The sequence below is a fragment of the Chaetura pelagica genome, unplaced genomic scaffold (genome assembly GCF_000747805.2).
Source record: "Chaetura pelagica isolate M959 unplaced genomic scaffold, ChaPel_1.0 scaffold3, whole genome shotgun sequence".
Classification (NCBI taxonomy): domain Eukaryota; kingdom Metazoa; phylum Chordata; class Aves; order Apodiformes; family Apodidae; genus Chaetura; species Chaetura pelagica.
The window spans coordinates 10563397-10579680 of record NW_009952974.1 but is presented as its reverse complement, the minus strand read 5'-3'; the positions used below and the strand labels follow the sequence as shown (position 1 = coordinate 10579680).

General features: G+C 35.5%; 1 protein-coding gene across 1 annotated transcript in view; it reads left to right on the top strand.

The window, feature by feature from the left end:
• The window catches only part of STK39 (serine threonine kinase 39), a 104959-nt gene extending 89645 nt beyond the window's left edge, over nucleotides 1-15314 (top strand). Inside the window, exons 17-18 of the mRNA XM_009996295.1 lie at nucleotides 11139-11203; nucleotides 15240-15314. Of these exons, the coding sequence (XP_009994597.1) occupies nucleotides 11139-11203; nucleotides 15240-15314 (140 nt within the window). The remainder of the gene's footprint in view (nucleotides 1-11138; nucleotides 11204-15239) is intronic.
• The last annotated feature ends 970 nt before the right edge of the window (nucleotides 15315-16284 follow it).

The window sequence follows — 16284 nt, the reverse complement described above, 5'->3', positions numbered from 1 at the left end:
CCTGCTGAAAGTCCTAATGTTTTCAGAATAATCAGCCTAAAACCCAGTAGATAATATTTTTAAATGAGATTGCAGGCTTTTCCATTAGCATATTTTCTTGGAAGTGTGAATACAATAGGTGTCATAATAGTTTGACCACAGATTTTGGGGTTGTTGGGTTTTTTATTTTGCTTGGTTTTGTTATTGTTTGTTTGTTTGTGGTGTGTTTTTGTGTTTGTTTTTTTTTGTTGTTGTTTGTTTTTTTTTTGTGGGAGTGGAATAGGCTTTTTACTTGGTTCAGTTAGCGTGGTAAATAGACAGTACTTAAAAAGTCCTCTAGAATAAAAAAATACAAACCCAAACATGGCTGTGGGTAGATTATTTGGTTTTGAGTGCAAAGAGCATGTATCCGACCAAATGTAGAATGACATGATTTGAGCAGATGTTTAACAGTAAGTAATCTGGTAGGCTCCCTATTAATCACAGTGTTAAAGCATTTTAAATGAACACAGCTGACTGTCTTAAACTGTCATGTCTGCTGACGCAAAGCAGAGGTGAAAAGCAGGAGGCCTGTTTGTTAGTATCCTGTCTGTAACATCCTGACTCACAGTGGCAGTGATAATCCAATGCATAGAAGCTCCACAGAGTTAGACAGTGCATATCCTTTTGCTTTTCTTGGTTTAGCTCTGCATCTGCTTATATCTAGTTTACTTTGCTGTCTTGTTGGATTAATCATCTTTGAAACAGAATGAAGTGATGCCTTTTGTTCAACTAATTACAGCTTATCTTATGGTAATCAGAACATGGGATAGTGCTGCGTGAGTAGGAAGTGTTGCATTAACTTACGTCCTCAAAGAGCAGTAATTTTGCTATGGATATGTGACTTGGATAGCACTACCACTTGAAGGCAGTGTAGGTTTGTCATTTAATGTCAGTAAAATATTGAGATGCACTGATTTTTGTAATCTTTGAGAGAATTTGTTAGAAGTTTTGCTTTTTTCTTGTGTCTCTTTGGTCCAAACTGGGTGAAATAACTGAATTTTTAGTTAAGTGTATCACATTTTCGTATGTTTGAAAGCTTAATATACTCATAAACTTCTTAATGAGAAAATGCCTTTATAGAGCCTAACAATTAATTTAAAACAACAGACTAAATACTTTATTTGCTTTTTGATGTATTTCCAGGAAGGAAATGTACAGATTTTATTAAAACCTGACTATTAAGGCATTTTTGTAGAATCTTTTGTGCCTTCAACATATGCACATAACTCTTTAGCAAGGTATGATGCATTACAGATAGGAGAATATTTCTGCCATCCCCAGGGTTTAACTAAAACTTAAATATTTCAACACATCTGGCTCATTAAGAGCTGATGCATTGAAGGGTGACTCATAATGACTAGAGTGCTGGGAAGTCTGGAAGCTTGAGGTACAACAGCAGGTAATCAAGCTTTGCATCTAATTGTGCCTTCAATGTTATTTTAGGTACATGTATTGTATTTTAAAGGCACACTTGAGAAAATATATTGTGTGAAACTGACAGGTAAAGCTTGCCTTGCTGAGTTTTAAGAATGGTGGAAACTTAGAGGTTTAAGGTGAAAAAAACCCCAGGACTTCGGACTTCTTTTAGGGATAATGGTGGTTGTGGCAGAACTATAAATATGGGATATCAGAAATTCTCCAAGTGTGCAAATTATTCATGTATCATACTTAATGTGCTTATCTTATAGTAATCTTCAAGCAAACAAACAATAAATTTTAGTAACTTTGAGGGGGGAAAAAAGTGGCATTGGCAGCTGCCTTCACAGAAAATTACTTTTTTCAGTGTGCAGTCCACCAGTTCCTACTTAATGTAAATGAGTAATAAATCCAAATATTTGTTAGTGGGTTTATTTTGAGTTTTGCCTAATACAATAGGTGCTTTAGGTCTGAAGTGTGTTCCCTGCCCTCATAGATCTGAATTTTAGTTGTGAGTTCTTTCTAGTTAAAAAAAAAAAAAAAGACAACTGTGAGTTTGAATCAGAAATTGCAAAGACAGCAATGTAAGTAATGTTCCTCTTTTCAATAGTAATTTAGTAGCTGTTATTTGTTTCTTTGGCATTCACTTCTCTGCAAGTAGTTAGTATGTCAAAATAAAGATTTATTGAGGTTGTTCAAACTCTAGGTAGCCTATTCCAGAACCTAACTTTTGCACATCAGGGAGTCTTTTATAAATATATTTTTCCTCGTTTCAAGTTTCAGATATAAGGTATTGAAGTAGCCTGGATGCTAATTCATCTTCCTAATAGTTTTGTCAGAACAATATCTATAATTCATAGCAGAAATGAAGACAGGAGAACTTGTGAAGATGTGTGGGGAAGGAGATTACCATGTAATAATATGCATAGCAGTATGTGACCTGCCTTATCTCTGCATAGACTTACATTTCAACTCTAATCCAGCATGGTGAAGGTATCTGTTAAACTGTCTTCAGTATCTTGAGTATCAAACTGTTGTCAAAACCTCTGTCTGAAGGCTAACACTTACTTCCTACATTCAGTCACTGGCAAATGACTTTTTCAACCTTGTATTTGGACTCTTTCTTACAGAGGATTTATGAGCGCAATTTACTGTCATATCTCAGGCTTGTTAAATATCCCTACTAGCAATGTTGGACAGCAGGTCTAAATTTTTATTTTAAATGTTCATTTGAGACTAGACTGAGGTTTAGAATGCTCAGGATCATCAAAATGCTTTTCTCAAAATGAAGGGGAAATTGTGAAATGTGTATATAATCCTCCCTCATCTTCTTGCCTAATCTGCCCCATTAGACACATGCAGAATCAAAGACTGAAACAGATAAGCATTTTCGTATCTAAATATATTCTACTTACCTTTTTATAAGACTTTAAGTGTGGTGGTTTGCCTAAGTGTTCTTCAGACTCTGGGGGGGGAAAGTAAAAATCAATTTGAAATATCAAAGTTCTATTTTTTTCATAAGTTTCTGGGAAATGGTACAATTTGCCAGTAATAATAATATTTTAATTTAATCAATATAAAGTTATCACAATTTCAGTTTTTTGTTGGTGTTTGTTTTTCCACAAGTGGCAGAATGTAAAGCATTACTTTGGGATCAGATACCCATATTCAATAATAGAGAATTTGGGAGTTTAAGAATGTGCTACTGGAACTAAAATAGGTAGATTTCTGGCACTAACTTATTTAATTTTCCATTTTGATATAGTGCTCCTGTTTCATAAAATATAGTGCTTATCTTAGGTGGTAACTTTTCTATCAGGTACCTAAAGAAAAATGAAATATTGTGCATTACTTTTTTAGTCCTTAATTTCCAGTTTTTATCTGTGAGCCTTGGATATAAATACTTTGTGTTAATGGATCTTAGTATGAAGACATTTGAGGTCTGCTAGTATTCCGTTATTATTTTATTTTTCAATTTATGCAAGAAAAAACATTTATGGTCTGTAGTCTGTAGAGGTCCATCAGGAATTATGTCCTTGATCCTGACATCTTTCCTATGCCTTTGCCTGTCCCACTCTTGAACAACATGGAACTGGTTTGTTGTTAAAGCTGAGGTCCCACTTGACCCTTACCCCCCACTCTTTTTGGAACAACATACCCTGATGCCAAGCTACAATATGCTTAAAAATGTCTGAAGAGATGTGGACTAGCCTAAGCCTTCGTTGTCTGTATGGATTAAATGAATTATTATGTAACTTAAATCAGCACAGATTCTGGTGCTCACTAAGGGGTAGCACAACCAGTGCCTGTGAGTATTCTGTGCATAATTTGAAGTATTGCTTGTATCCTTTCTTTACTATTGCTGTATGTTGGACCAGTCTTCAAGAGGGGAGGTTGGTTTTATTTGGTGCCTTCTTCGTTGTGCTAGTACTTTATACACACATGAAACAGCATATGTTCATGTTGATAATATTGGGGTTCAGAACCCATATATACCACAGGACCCAGGTGGCTTTAATAATTACTTTAAGCTGTGGGAATTGCATTGTGAAATTGTAGTCCTGTTCATACAGATCTTGTAGGAGACCTGCTTCAATCTCCCAGTGTTCCTTTCAAGGGAATCCCGTTTTGGCTTTCTGTTGTCCTGTAGTTGCCCTCTTTAAGCTGTGGGTTTTGATTGTGAGGCAGTAAATCAAGCTGTTTGATCCTAAAATATAAAATGTTGAAATGCAGATAGTTTCCATTGTCATTATCTATATTTACTGATTCAGTAATGTACATTGAGAATTCAGACAAATTTGTGAGCCTTAATCTCCCTTTGATCAATTCCTAATGACAGCCTCTTCATAAATAAAACATTTAGAAATGTTTTTAATGTTTCTCCCTTATCAGTATCCAATTTTTTCAGAAAATAAGCCAGGCTTGCTGTTGGATCTTTCTGTTTTATTTCTTTCTTATAAGTTACATATCTGGCTTCTTGCTGTCCTCGAGCAGTAAACATTCGTTAGTCTGCTATCACAGACCTCAAAATGCTTTAATATTTCCCTCCCTACTGTTCTCAAGCAACTTGAACAAAAGTGACTTTATGACTGGCATCCTGAATGGGTGAGCTAATGGAATCACACTGCACTTAGGAGACTTTTTTGACCTCTCTTGGAAAAGCCTTTTAATCTTTTTGTGAGCTGCTAGATAATATTAGGTAATGATAAGAAAGTCAGAGATCTGGAGGAATTGTTACTAAAAGCTCTAAAGGTTGATTGCTTTGATTGTTTGCATAAATATACTATAATTTAGTGCTAGTGAGGGTTTAAAACTTAATTTGGATTTTATTATGAACTTGCAAATGCATGAAAACCACCACTGTGCAGTATGAAATATAAATTAATGTGTGTGTTGCAGTGAACCTCTTGCAATATGTGAAGCCACCTCAAGAGCATGCATAATAAATTAAGCCCTTTGGAGGAAAGACCTATCAGCAGCTGAATTTTCAGGAGTGATAATTCAATTGAAAAGTATTCCCTGTCACTCCAGCATCCTGCTTCCTAAGACCCATACTGGAGAATATGGCATTAATCGTCAAATCAGCAGACTCCCAAGGCAGTTAATTATGTAAAACTCCATGTATTAGATGAAAATAGCAAAATAACTGCCTACAGTTGGGGAAGGTAATATTTGAAACAACCAGCAGGAAAGCCAATAAATCTGTGGAGCTTTGAGTTTGGTGTCTCCAACAGCAATACCATTGAGACATTCAAGGTCAGGCTTGATGGGGCTCTGGACTGGAGATGTCCCTGCTTATTGCAGGGGAGTTGGACTAGATGACTTTACAGGTCCCTTCCAACCCAATACATCCTATGATTCTAGAATGAAGTAGGGAGCAGCTGAAGATGGCTATTTCTTACTGCTGAATTTTGAACTACATAAAAATTATTTCACTTTTGACTTGCTAAAAATATTTTTTATTTTCTCAGAGCATATAATTTGTCAGGGTTTTTTTTAGACACTAATTTTGTTCCTGAATAATGTTTTCTCTATCCTCATATCTGAATTTCAGGATTACATTATGCAGTAGCTCTGCAAACTGTTGAACCTAAGCACACTGTCAGACGTTCCTCATCCACTATTTTCAAAATGGAAAAGCAGATGAGTCATTCTTTTGAGAGCACCCCAGAAATACCATCTCAAGCTTTAGATTCTGTTTGTGTCTGTGTTTATGCCAGATGGCTTCAGCTCAGTTGGCTGGGTTGGCATTGTTCTGGAAATAATTCTACTGTTCTTCATGTAGCTTTATTTACTGTGTCATTAATTTTAACTTATCTAGAAGATTTTAATCTAGAAGATTTTAACTTATCTTCTTATTCAGAAGCCAGTGGCGTTAAGTTTCATGCTACATTAAGAATTTTAAATAACCAGGCAGAGTTCTGTCACATGAAAGGAGTAAAACAGAGACTGCCCGAAGTATGGTTACTGTGTTATATTTGTGAAGATAGCGCTTTTTTTTGTTAACCTCACCTTATATTGATCACTTACATAAAAAGTGTAACTAATGTGGTTGGCCAATTGTCATATAGGAAGGAGTGATTTGAAATATTCTACATAAATATGCATGCTAGAGGACTGTAGTTATGCAGGGTTTTTTAAATTACATCTGCAATTATCAGCCTATGTTGTGTGTATTTATATGCTGGGTTTGACCTTTTATCCTTCTGCATGTTCTGTAAGTGCAAACACTTATTTTGAGAGAGAGGCACAATCATTTGTCACCGAGCACAACCAGCAAAAGAACCTGGAATGATTTGTGGTACATAGGTTGATTATATGTCCATCAGAATCCTTCTGAAGAAAGCAGAACAGCACCTCATTTATTGTTGTAAACAACAAAAAAGCCTATTGTGCTAACTGCTGCTAACATTTGAAGAGAGCTTTTGCTTCAAAGCATGATTTGAAGTATATGCTATTTGCTTGAGGTTACTGATGGCAAAGCTTTTTCCATCACCACTTAATTTCTTCCTGCACTTATCTTGTTCACATTTCTTCATATGACTTTTATAGAAGCATGACCACAACATCTTGAGAAAACACTCTGCAGAATAAAGCTGAGTCTAGTATATACAGGCCATCTAGAAAGTGAATTCCCAACAGGATTTGATATTGTCAATTAGTGCTGCTTGAAGGGAAACTAACCTACTATGAATTTCAGAAGTACACTATCCAAGGCATGAGTTCAGAGTACTTCAAAGAAAAATGATTTTGTCAATAGGAACTGTAGTATACTTTCCCAGAGATAAGGTGCAAACTAGAATCCAGAGACATATTTTACTACTCTCTCCACTTTTCCAAAGAATTTAAGTATCAGTGGAGAGAATGATTTGTACCTTTCTAGAAACTCCTAATGTGAAAGTTCTTTTCACTTGAGGGAGAGCATTACTATATATACTTTGTTCACTGACTTGCAATAGAAGAATATTTGGGAGCACTGGGAGAGGTGGTGAGATTGGGATGGTTATTGTCCACCCTAGTTTTTGCAGATATGTTTGGGTTAATCTGCACTTAAAAACTTGAGGCTTGGGTTTCATATTTAGGACAAAATAACACTTTTTACATGAATTGTAGTAGGAGTGTTAGTGAGTCTTGACCTACTAAATAATTTTTCATGATGGAAAGAGCCTAAATTTAATAGCTGGGAGAGATGTTCCTCAGTAAAGCCTAATAGCAGTTCCACCTAAGAGTAATTGTTTTTCAGTCTTGCCTGATGCAATCAGTAATTCTGGATAGGCTGAACAATAGCAGCAATTGCTTGTATGTGAGAACATTGTTTGCTGTTGTGAGCATATGTCTGGCATGAACTTCTGACTGTCTTTTAGGACACCGTGAAGACTTAGTGGTCGAGACTGTGTAGGTTTAGTAGTAGTTCTAAATTCTTAGAAATTATATCTGTAAGAGTGGTAAGTCTATTTAATTTAATTGCATGTAAAGTAGGATGACTATTCCACTCTAGAGTAATTTTGAGAATGTATTTAGTTAAGAAGGGGTCCCCAAACTTTCTGGAGAAATAATTGGAAAGCACTGCAGTCTGGCTTTAAGTAAAGACTTTCAACTGCTTGAATGGCTTCTACTGTCTGTGCTGCAGGCTTTATTTCTAAAGGAAGTTAACTGAACTAGAAATGCCATGGACACCTGCAGTTCATGGGTTACTGCTGTTTTCCCTAGCTGATGGTATCAGGCCCCAAAAGATTCCAGTTACCAGTTGAGTCGAGATCTTCAAGGTGTGTGGGTGCAGAGAGACACGCCTAGTGCTATGTACTTATTGAGGTCCTAGAACCTTTGGCTTGCAATAAGGTAAAAAGGATAATGATTGACTCATCTCTAAAAAACAAACAACAACAACAAAATTACTGAACCAAAACAAACAGACAAAAACAACAAAAAAAACCACCCCAAAACATATACAGGCTTGGGAACTAATCCAGATTCAGACAGTTGCCTCCAACAGTTGCCCTTGCAGTCTAAATGATGATAAGATCTAGCGAAAGAAAAGCAAGGAGAAAAATGAAAAAGGTGCTGACAGGATTGTATGGTTTTTCTTGGTAATTACATGCACTTATTTGATTCTTGATGTTTGTTACTTAGACTTTCAAATATTGCTGAACGAGCAGGTCTTAGAGGGGATTTGCATTCATGGTGGCTTGACTGAGTGGAATTAATGACATTATTTTGGCAGAATCATTTTTATTGCCCGTCTCTTAAGAGCAGAAAATGTAAAACACACAGTATCACAAGTCACAGGTAAAACGTTAGTTTTATGTGAAAAATGCTGAATGCATATAATTGAAATTGAGATTTCCCTGTGGGAATCTGAAGGTGTGGCTCTTTTTGTTGTAGACTTGCATTCTAATATTATGGACTCTTTGCAGGTCTGCTTTCGTATTTTCAGGAGAAGTCTGAAAACATCTGGCATTGCTCCCATAAATCCTTCTAATCTTCTGTTTGATTAAACATGTCCCACCCTATTTATGGCCCATCAGAGAAGCAAAAATAAAGCATATTTCGTGTGCTTGCTTTGGATGTTTTTTCTAGCATGTTATATGTAAAAATTTTAGCTTTTGTTCATATTAAAAGTAAAGATGATTGAAATAGTAAAACTATCCCTGTAGGTTTTTAATGAGCACTGTTCTTTGAAAAGCAGTTTTCTAGAAGAATGGTATCCATTATAAATACCACTCCTTTCTGTTTACTTAACAAAGAAAAAAGTAATTAGAATTAAGTATTTACATATATTGCTAGGTTATCTTTTGCTATTTTTTATTCAAAATTTTTTATTCCAGGTAAAGAATCAGCAGGAAGGTTTGGGGGTTTTAAATGTTTTGATAACACTCATGAAATCCTCACAAGTTGCTGCTTTCCACTGTGTGATAATTCATTAAAACACTTGCTGATAACGGACTGCTGTTTGCAGTGCAGGAATAGTAACTTCACCAGTAAATTTGCCTAAGGGCAGCTGGAATGTTTTGCATTCAGGTGAAATAGCCAAGCAGCATGCTAACTTTCCTTAGATGTTCTATGGCTGCTTAACATTAAATGAAAAGCTGCCCCTCCTCCAGATGAGTGCATTTGAAGATCACTTTTTTGAAACGTGTTACAATAGGTGAAGTTAGAAATTTTTGAATTTAGGTTTTATAGAACTGTGTCTCAATTTCAGTGAATCCAGCTAACACAAGCTGGAGATATTTTTTATTTTTTAAAGACATGTTTTACGGGGATTTGGATAAGCCAGAGCTGCTTTTGAATGCATGATCCTATTTTATAGATTTTTAAGACATTAAAAATTGAAGCTATTCTGTCCTGGCTTTAGGAGCTGTGAAACTGAATGTTCCTTCTTGCCTACGTATGAGGTTCTAAATATTAATTGTAACAAAAAGAATTATCTGTATTTGCATGTCTTTTGTCAGGTTGGAGGTACTGCAATAAAATTGTCTTATTGATTGTGGAAGTGAATTGTGTGTTTAAAATAAAAACTGTTTGTAATGACTAGAATAAAGAAGATTATGAATAATGAAGCTTTAAAAATGGAAAGACTTTGTATTATAGTGCCTATAGCTGAATTCATTTAACTGTGAAAGTTGACTCCTTTCCAAAAAGTGTTCTCTACAAAATGTACCTTGTGCTTGCTTTTAAGACTTGTTTTTAGTTTCAAACACCCTTTCATCCCTGGTCAAATGTGTTACAGGTGCCTAAACAATCCTTAGTACCATTTCAGTAATATAAAGAAAATGGGACACCTCCAAAAAATTACTTGCATTTAACAGTGGTAATTTGGTCTAATTTTTTACTTCTCTAAATTCCAAATGTTGTACTTATTCCAGTGAGGCAAATTTCTGCTACTACGCAGTGAATCATATATGATGATCAGACACGGTAGGAGTGAAAATAGTATCATGATGTTAGAAGATGAAGGAAGTAGGAACCTGATGTTATAGCAGTGGGTTATCAAACATACAACTGTTGGCTGTATAAAGTCCACTTCGTGAAGTCTGTGAAAACTAGTATTTATGGAAAATATCTGGTTTCTCGACTCTCTGCTTTATGGTACATATTAACTCCATGTACTAAGAAACAGATGTTACTTAATACCTGTTTATTTTCTTTTAAAAAAAATCTTAGCTAAACAGCTCTGCCAAGTGTGGAGTCTTTATCTCATGCTGATGTAGTGTTGATGGCATCTTGTGCTCATAAGTTGATCTTGAACAAAGGCTCTCAATGATTGGTCTGAGTTAGCTCAGGATCTGTATGCAAAGCTGGGGTGCAAATTTAGTAAAACTGTTAAGTTGAAAGCAGCCAGTTTTTTTAGTCAAGTTTAATGGTAGCAATATTTTAAAATATTGACCAATTAAATGTGTGACTTAGGTGTTTTGATAGAAAAAGAGTTTATTCTTGTCCTGCCTCCTCCTCTGTTTTCAAGGAGTAAGTTGTTCCCTTCCTTCTACTTGTGTTATGGCACACAGCTTCCTTCTCTGGACACTGGCTCTGTAGATCTAGTGAAACTGTTTATTGCTGTTACATCACAAATGTCATTTGTGCTTACTGAGAGTTGTTTAGAAATTCAGCTCCTTTTATATCACTTATTTTTGCTTATTTTTCTTTTGGTTCAGTGGTTTCAATTTGGTTCAGAGCTGTAACGTACTACCAAGAGTCTTTGTGGGTACATGATGCCAGCCCAAAAAAGGGACAGAAGTACATGCATACAGGCATGGGAAAGTTAGAGGGGACAGTGAGCTCAGCCTTCTAGAAGCCTGTGCTGTGATATAAATCATGACCACCATCAGCTTATGCTTAACTGCATGATTTTCCCACTTTTGTTATGCTTACATTTTTGTGATTGTTAAGCAAATTTATGGAATAGACTGAGCTGAAAATTAGTTGCTATTTTTTTCTATCATTTATTTTTCAGGTAAATTTTTCCCCTGAATCAGTTAACATAGTCACAAAATATCTGCAAAGTGACTGCAAAAGAAAGGCAAGATTTATGGCAACCCAACTGCCCTCTGACTTTCAAATGATAGCCAGAGAGTGATTGATTGAATGATTCAAGTGGTAATTTACAGATGTGTGTGTAGAATTAAGTAGAAGATTCAGTGTGAGTATTGATGTCATATTGAATGCAATTTTCTCTAAATTGTATTTTTTCATACTTTATTTTACAGTTGCTGCTAACTTACAGAAGATAGTAGATGATCCAAAGACCTTGAAAACATTGACTTTTAAATTGGTAAGTAAAAGCACAAAGGGAAGAAACAAACTAATTATCCAACAGTTTGGATTTTATCTCATTTACAGCTATTTTTCTGAATAAATGTATTGACAGATAAGACGACTGAAATTGTCATGCTAGAGAGAGAAACCCTAGACCCTATCTTGACAGAACATTAGGGATATGTACAGTCACAGAGCTCCATAACTGTGCAGAGAGCAGGAGATTCATTCACATGAATTCTGAGGAAGTCTGAGGTTTAGGTGAGAAACTGCAAGGAGAAGACCCCTGGGAAGAGTTTCAGAAACAAGAAAATAGGGAAAACTGTAGTAAGGTTAACTCCCCTCCAGCTCTGCTCCCTCAACTCTGCCCTGGCTGAGCTCTGTTAAGTGTCCTCTGCTAATGGACTTTTTGTTCTAATCCCATTTTTTTTTAAACACCTATTTTGTTTGCCTGCAGGTCACCTTCTCCAGCTTCTTTCAACTGACCATCCACACTTGCAAGTTTATCTTGCTCCCACTGTATTTCATTACTGGTTCTCCCTTCCCACCTCTTTTTGTGTTCCATATATACAACATCAGACCCTGGTTTTGGGCCTGGGAGTCTTCTCTGTGCTGCATTTTGTGCCCTGGTCCATGGATCCTAATTTTGCTTGATTTTGATGCTATGATAATATATCTAATTTTATATTAATGATTTTACATTGCAAAAAACTTAATTCAGAATTGATGTGCTGTATTTGTTTTTATTTCTTGCTAAAATTAACTTGAAAAATTTACATACCTAAAACTATTGAATGATTAGCTATGTAAATACCAAGCTCTTACCATTTAGCTTTCAGCACCTCTTGCTGAGAGTGACTCAGCTGCATGTGAAAGACTAGACTGAATGTCTGTCTGTTAGATAAGTAGGTCTCGGGAATCACAGCTTTGTTTATAAAAGCACCTGCTTCAGATGAGCCATTTTGAGAGAATAAGTGACCTAGTTGATGATAAGGTATTAATTTGGGATTGTTCTTCCCATGTAATTTTTTAAATATAAATTTGAGTAGTTTTAACTGACCAAATCATTTGGACTCATTTTTCTATGCAGTCCAGTAAAATCATCAGAACTTAGACTATTCTTCTGGGAACAGGTTGAGATGAGGGAATAAAGGCATGTAACTCGAATTGTTTTGTTTCTGTTGCCTTTTTCTATCTAAATATAGCTTAAAGCCTGATGCTTCACTTTTTGCAGCTGATCTGTGTTCCTGCTGTCTAAACATCTGACTTAGCTTTGTGTAGTCAATGGCATCTCACCAGGAGCATTCAGATACATGGATACTTCAGAGGCTGTGTAGAAGTCTGAGTTTCTAGTTCACACACTTAAAATAGAGGCTTGAGATTCCGAACTGTAATATCACATAGAATCCAGTTTATGTTTATATACGTTGAAACAAATCTACTTGAAAATTTAGGTTGGGGTGCTTTTGTGATTCAGTTAGATTTATTGCTAGATTTGTTGATGCTACAGTCAACATCACATGGTATTTCACATTCCCACTCAGGGAATGCTGTTATCATCCTACTCCTTACCATAATTAGAATTAATAGACAATAAAAAATCAATGTCTTTGTCAAGGTAGGTTCCTTGGACTAGTTAATTATTCCTGAGGTTAATTTTAAATCTAAGTTTCTTCCTGATAATTTAAACTAGTGCCCTACTTTGCAGGAAAAGAACATAACCACAAGAAGTATCCTAATTATTCTTATCTTTGAATGAGTCTACTATATGTTTTGTTTCTGCCTGTTTATGTATTGTGTAGTTGAGCTGGTAAATGAATTGTTGCCTAGGAGAACTCTCCTTTGTTGGTATGCCTTACTGAGTCTTTGTTACCTCTTAGCAAGGTTTCACTGAATTTGAGAGCACTTACATACCACTTGATTGAAACACATGTTGTTGGTAAATATCTCATGGTGATTCAAAGTCTAAATGTAGCTAATCTTATATCTATTCAGAGATCTGAATTGAAAAGTGTTCTTGAGTCTAGGATTAGTTACAACTATTTGTGGAAAAGAAATCTGATTAATATCTCACTGCTTTCAGATTGCTGGTATTTTGCTGGTGCATCATATTTCTATTTAAACAGCAAGCATTTTCATATTTGGGGGAAAAGATGAACTTAGATCTTAACTGTTTTTATCTTTAGTTATTGCCAAAATGGTAAAGAAAGTTACTAAAGTGAGGTGCCTAGACAAATCTGTCTTTCAGGTTGGATCTCCCTCTTGCTTATTTTTTAACAGTGCATCTTTGATCTTACAATGATGTTGTTTTCCAGAACATGGTTAGTATTAAACCTCCCTTAGTTGTCTTGGCTAACACAGAATGATGACTTTGCTACAGATCCAGCTGTCCACACTTTGGGAAGAAGGCTGCTTTAATACCCAAATAGTCTTGGCAACACTCAAGGAAGCACAACATTATTGCTCAGTTCAATTTGCATTTTATGTAAGGATTTTTCATATGAAAAAAAGGAGGAAAAAACATTAATAAAATAATGCATTTCAGTTCCTAAACAGTGAATTGCAAATATTAAGAGTTTATATAGTAGTTGTACTTCTGTTAAGCACAAAGCATAAAGCCAATAGGTTCCAGGTGCATTAGATCTTAGACAATATTTATTGACAAGGCATTAAAAAATCTGTCTGTATCTAGATATGTTACTTATTATGGCTTTGAGAAGGTTGATAGCTAGCTAGAGTGTAAAATGTTAGTATTCTCTCTCTTTATCATGATATTTTAATTGTAAAATTAAAACTGAATTTATTTACTAAGTTACCAATCCAAAAACCATTGTGATGTTATAAGAGAAACCAATGGTGATGATCTCAGACCTTTATCTTGCTGCCTCAGTGGAATAATACCTGTGAAATTCTCTCTCTGAAGAGACATCTCCAGTTCTTTAAGTCTGATCAAAGTAAATTTGAAGGAGTAGCCTCATGCAATACTTTCATAAGTATCAAGTGAGTTTATTTTTGGTCATGAAAACTCAATAGAGGATGTCAGTCAGTGTATGCAGTCTGAGAGCTCTTGTCCTTGTATTGCATATACACAAACCAGTTCTACTAAAGGGTTCAAATGCTACTAAGGCATGAAAGGGTCACGAGCATTTTTATAGAGTGAACCAATTGTTCTGGTGGGTTTTTGGGGAGATGCCAAAGAGTCTGAAAATATCTGTCATAATTAATTTACCATTATACTGTTCATCCAATTGTATTATTGTTTTTATTTATCACATAGGTGAAGAGTGCATTAAAACATTCATCTAAAATGTAGTCGCTTCTGTCCTACAGAAGCAAATCTTGTATTTAAAAGTCAAAATATATTAAAAAAAAATTGCCTGCAGTGTGTGTATTTTTTTTAAAGCAGACCTAAGCTAAAAGTTCAGTCTGACCTAAGTGGGTTTATATTCTTACTGGTTTTTTGTGGAAAATGAACTGACTACTTGTTCCAGTTTGTACCATGACAGACTTTACTGAAGAATCTCAACAATATAATTTGAAGTACTTGATTGTACTGTCAGAAAGGAGCTGTCATTTTGAAAATATTGGTATTTACTCTTGGTAGCCTTCTTCAGTCTCTTTGTTTTAAAATTCAGTGGGTTGGTCTTTCAGACAGACTTGATAGTTGGACTCATGAGATATTTGGTATCTACAGCACAATGGTAAAAGGTGGGTACTATAAATGTGGATTATTTGCTCTTCATGAATTAAAACAGCATGGTCACATGAAAAAGCAAATTTGGCTTCAATCTGAAAAGTCTGGTGTAAAGAATTTGGGTCTTAAGTGTTCATTTCCCAGTATTTTAGAAGTAATTTTTAATATTGATTAGAAGAGAGTTTGCTGAAGTGAAGGATGCAGTAGGCTGACACTGTCAGTGAATACATCGAGCAGTCTGAAAGCTCTCCTTCAAGTAAGCTGTTTGCTGATTAGGCAATACAGGGAAATATATTGCTCAGCTGTCAGTTTTTCTTGTGTAGTGTGATATGCTAAATGGTTTTGTTTGTACTTGCAGGCCTCTGGCTGTGATGGCACTGAGATTCCTGATGAAGTGAAACTGATTGGGTTTGCTCAGTTGAGTGTCAGCTGATGTCTGTTCCTTGACCCCAAGCCGAATTGTGAGGTTGCGAAGAGGCCAGCTTAAATGCAAAGGAAAATTAATGCACCACACACTGAGTTCTGCTTCAGTCTCTAGCAATTCACAGTCAGAACAAGCAAAGCCCACAGCTCCACTGCTGCTGCTAACATTCAAAATGCTACTAAATGTCAGTTGATTTGGATTCCCCCTAAGTGAAAAGCCTGTGGAAATGCACTCAGGTGGCTGTATTTATTGGTAACAAAAGGAATTTTCTATCAAGCTTTCTTCTTTCATGAACTTTGAGTGAAACTTTTACCTGTAATTGTGGTTGATGATACTGCCTCTGTTCTGTTACATTTAGAAACTAACATAAATATAAAAGTTAAGAATTATTAGTCAAACTTGAATTCTAGTTTTAAAACTGTGAAGTTTATTTTTCATATATTTATGCATTACATATCCTAGTAGTCAGAAAATTATTTGAATTGATTATATGCTACTTGCAGTTAATCTCCCATTATTTAAAAAAAGGTTCAGGTTTATCTTAGAAATATTTGGTAACTCCTGGGGCTTTTTTGAAATTAATTATTTAATTAGGCATTAGCAAGCTGTTGTTGGTTGTGTCTAAATGCCAGTCCACAAACTGATTGTCAAGGGAGTGGGAGGTGCCTTGCCGACATTAATGTTTTAAGAATGTGCCTGAGGCTGCTTAAATAATCTCAATTTTCTAGAAGTACCATACATGTGGTACACTATATATAATTATATATAGTTATCTGAGCAAGGAGGGGATATGCAGTAGCAAAGGTTGTTAGAGTATTTTGACAGTGCTTTTATGGGGAGTCTATGAGCTAGAACTATGTTGAACTGTTGTTGTTAAGGTAGACTGCTTATTGTGCTAGTCTCTGATCTGACGTAATGATAGAAACGGGTTTCATACAGGTGATAAAAACTTGAAGAACGGAACTGAAGCTTTACTTGA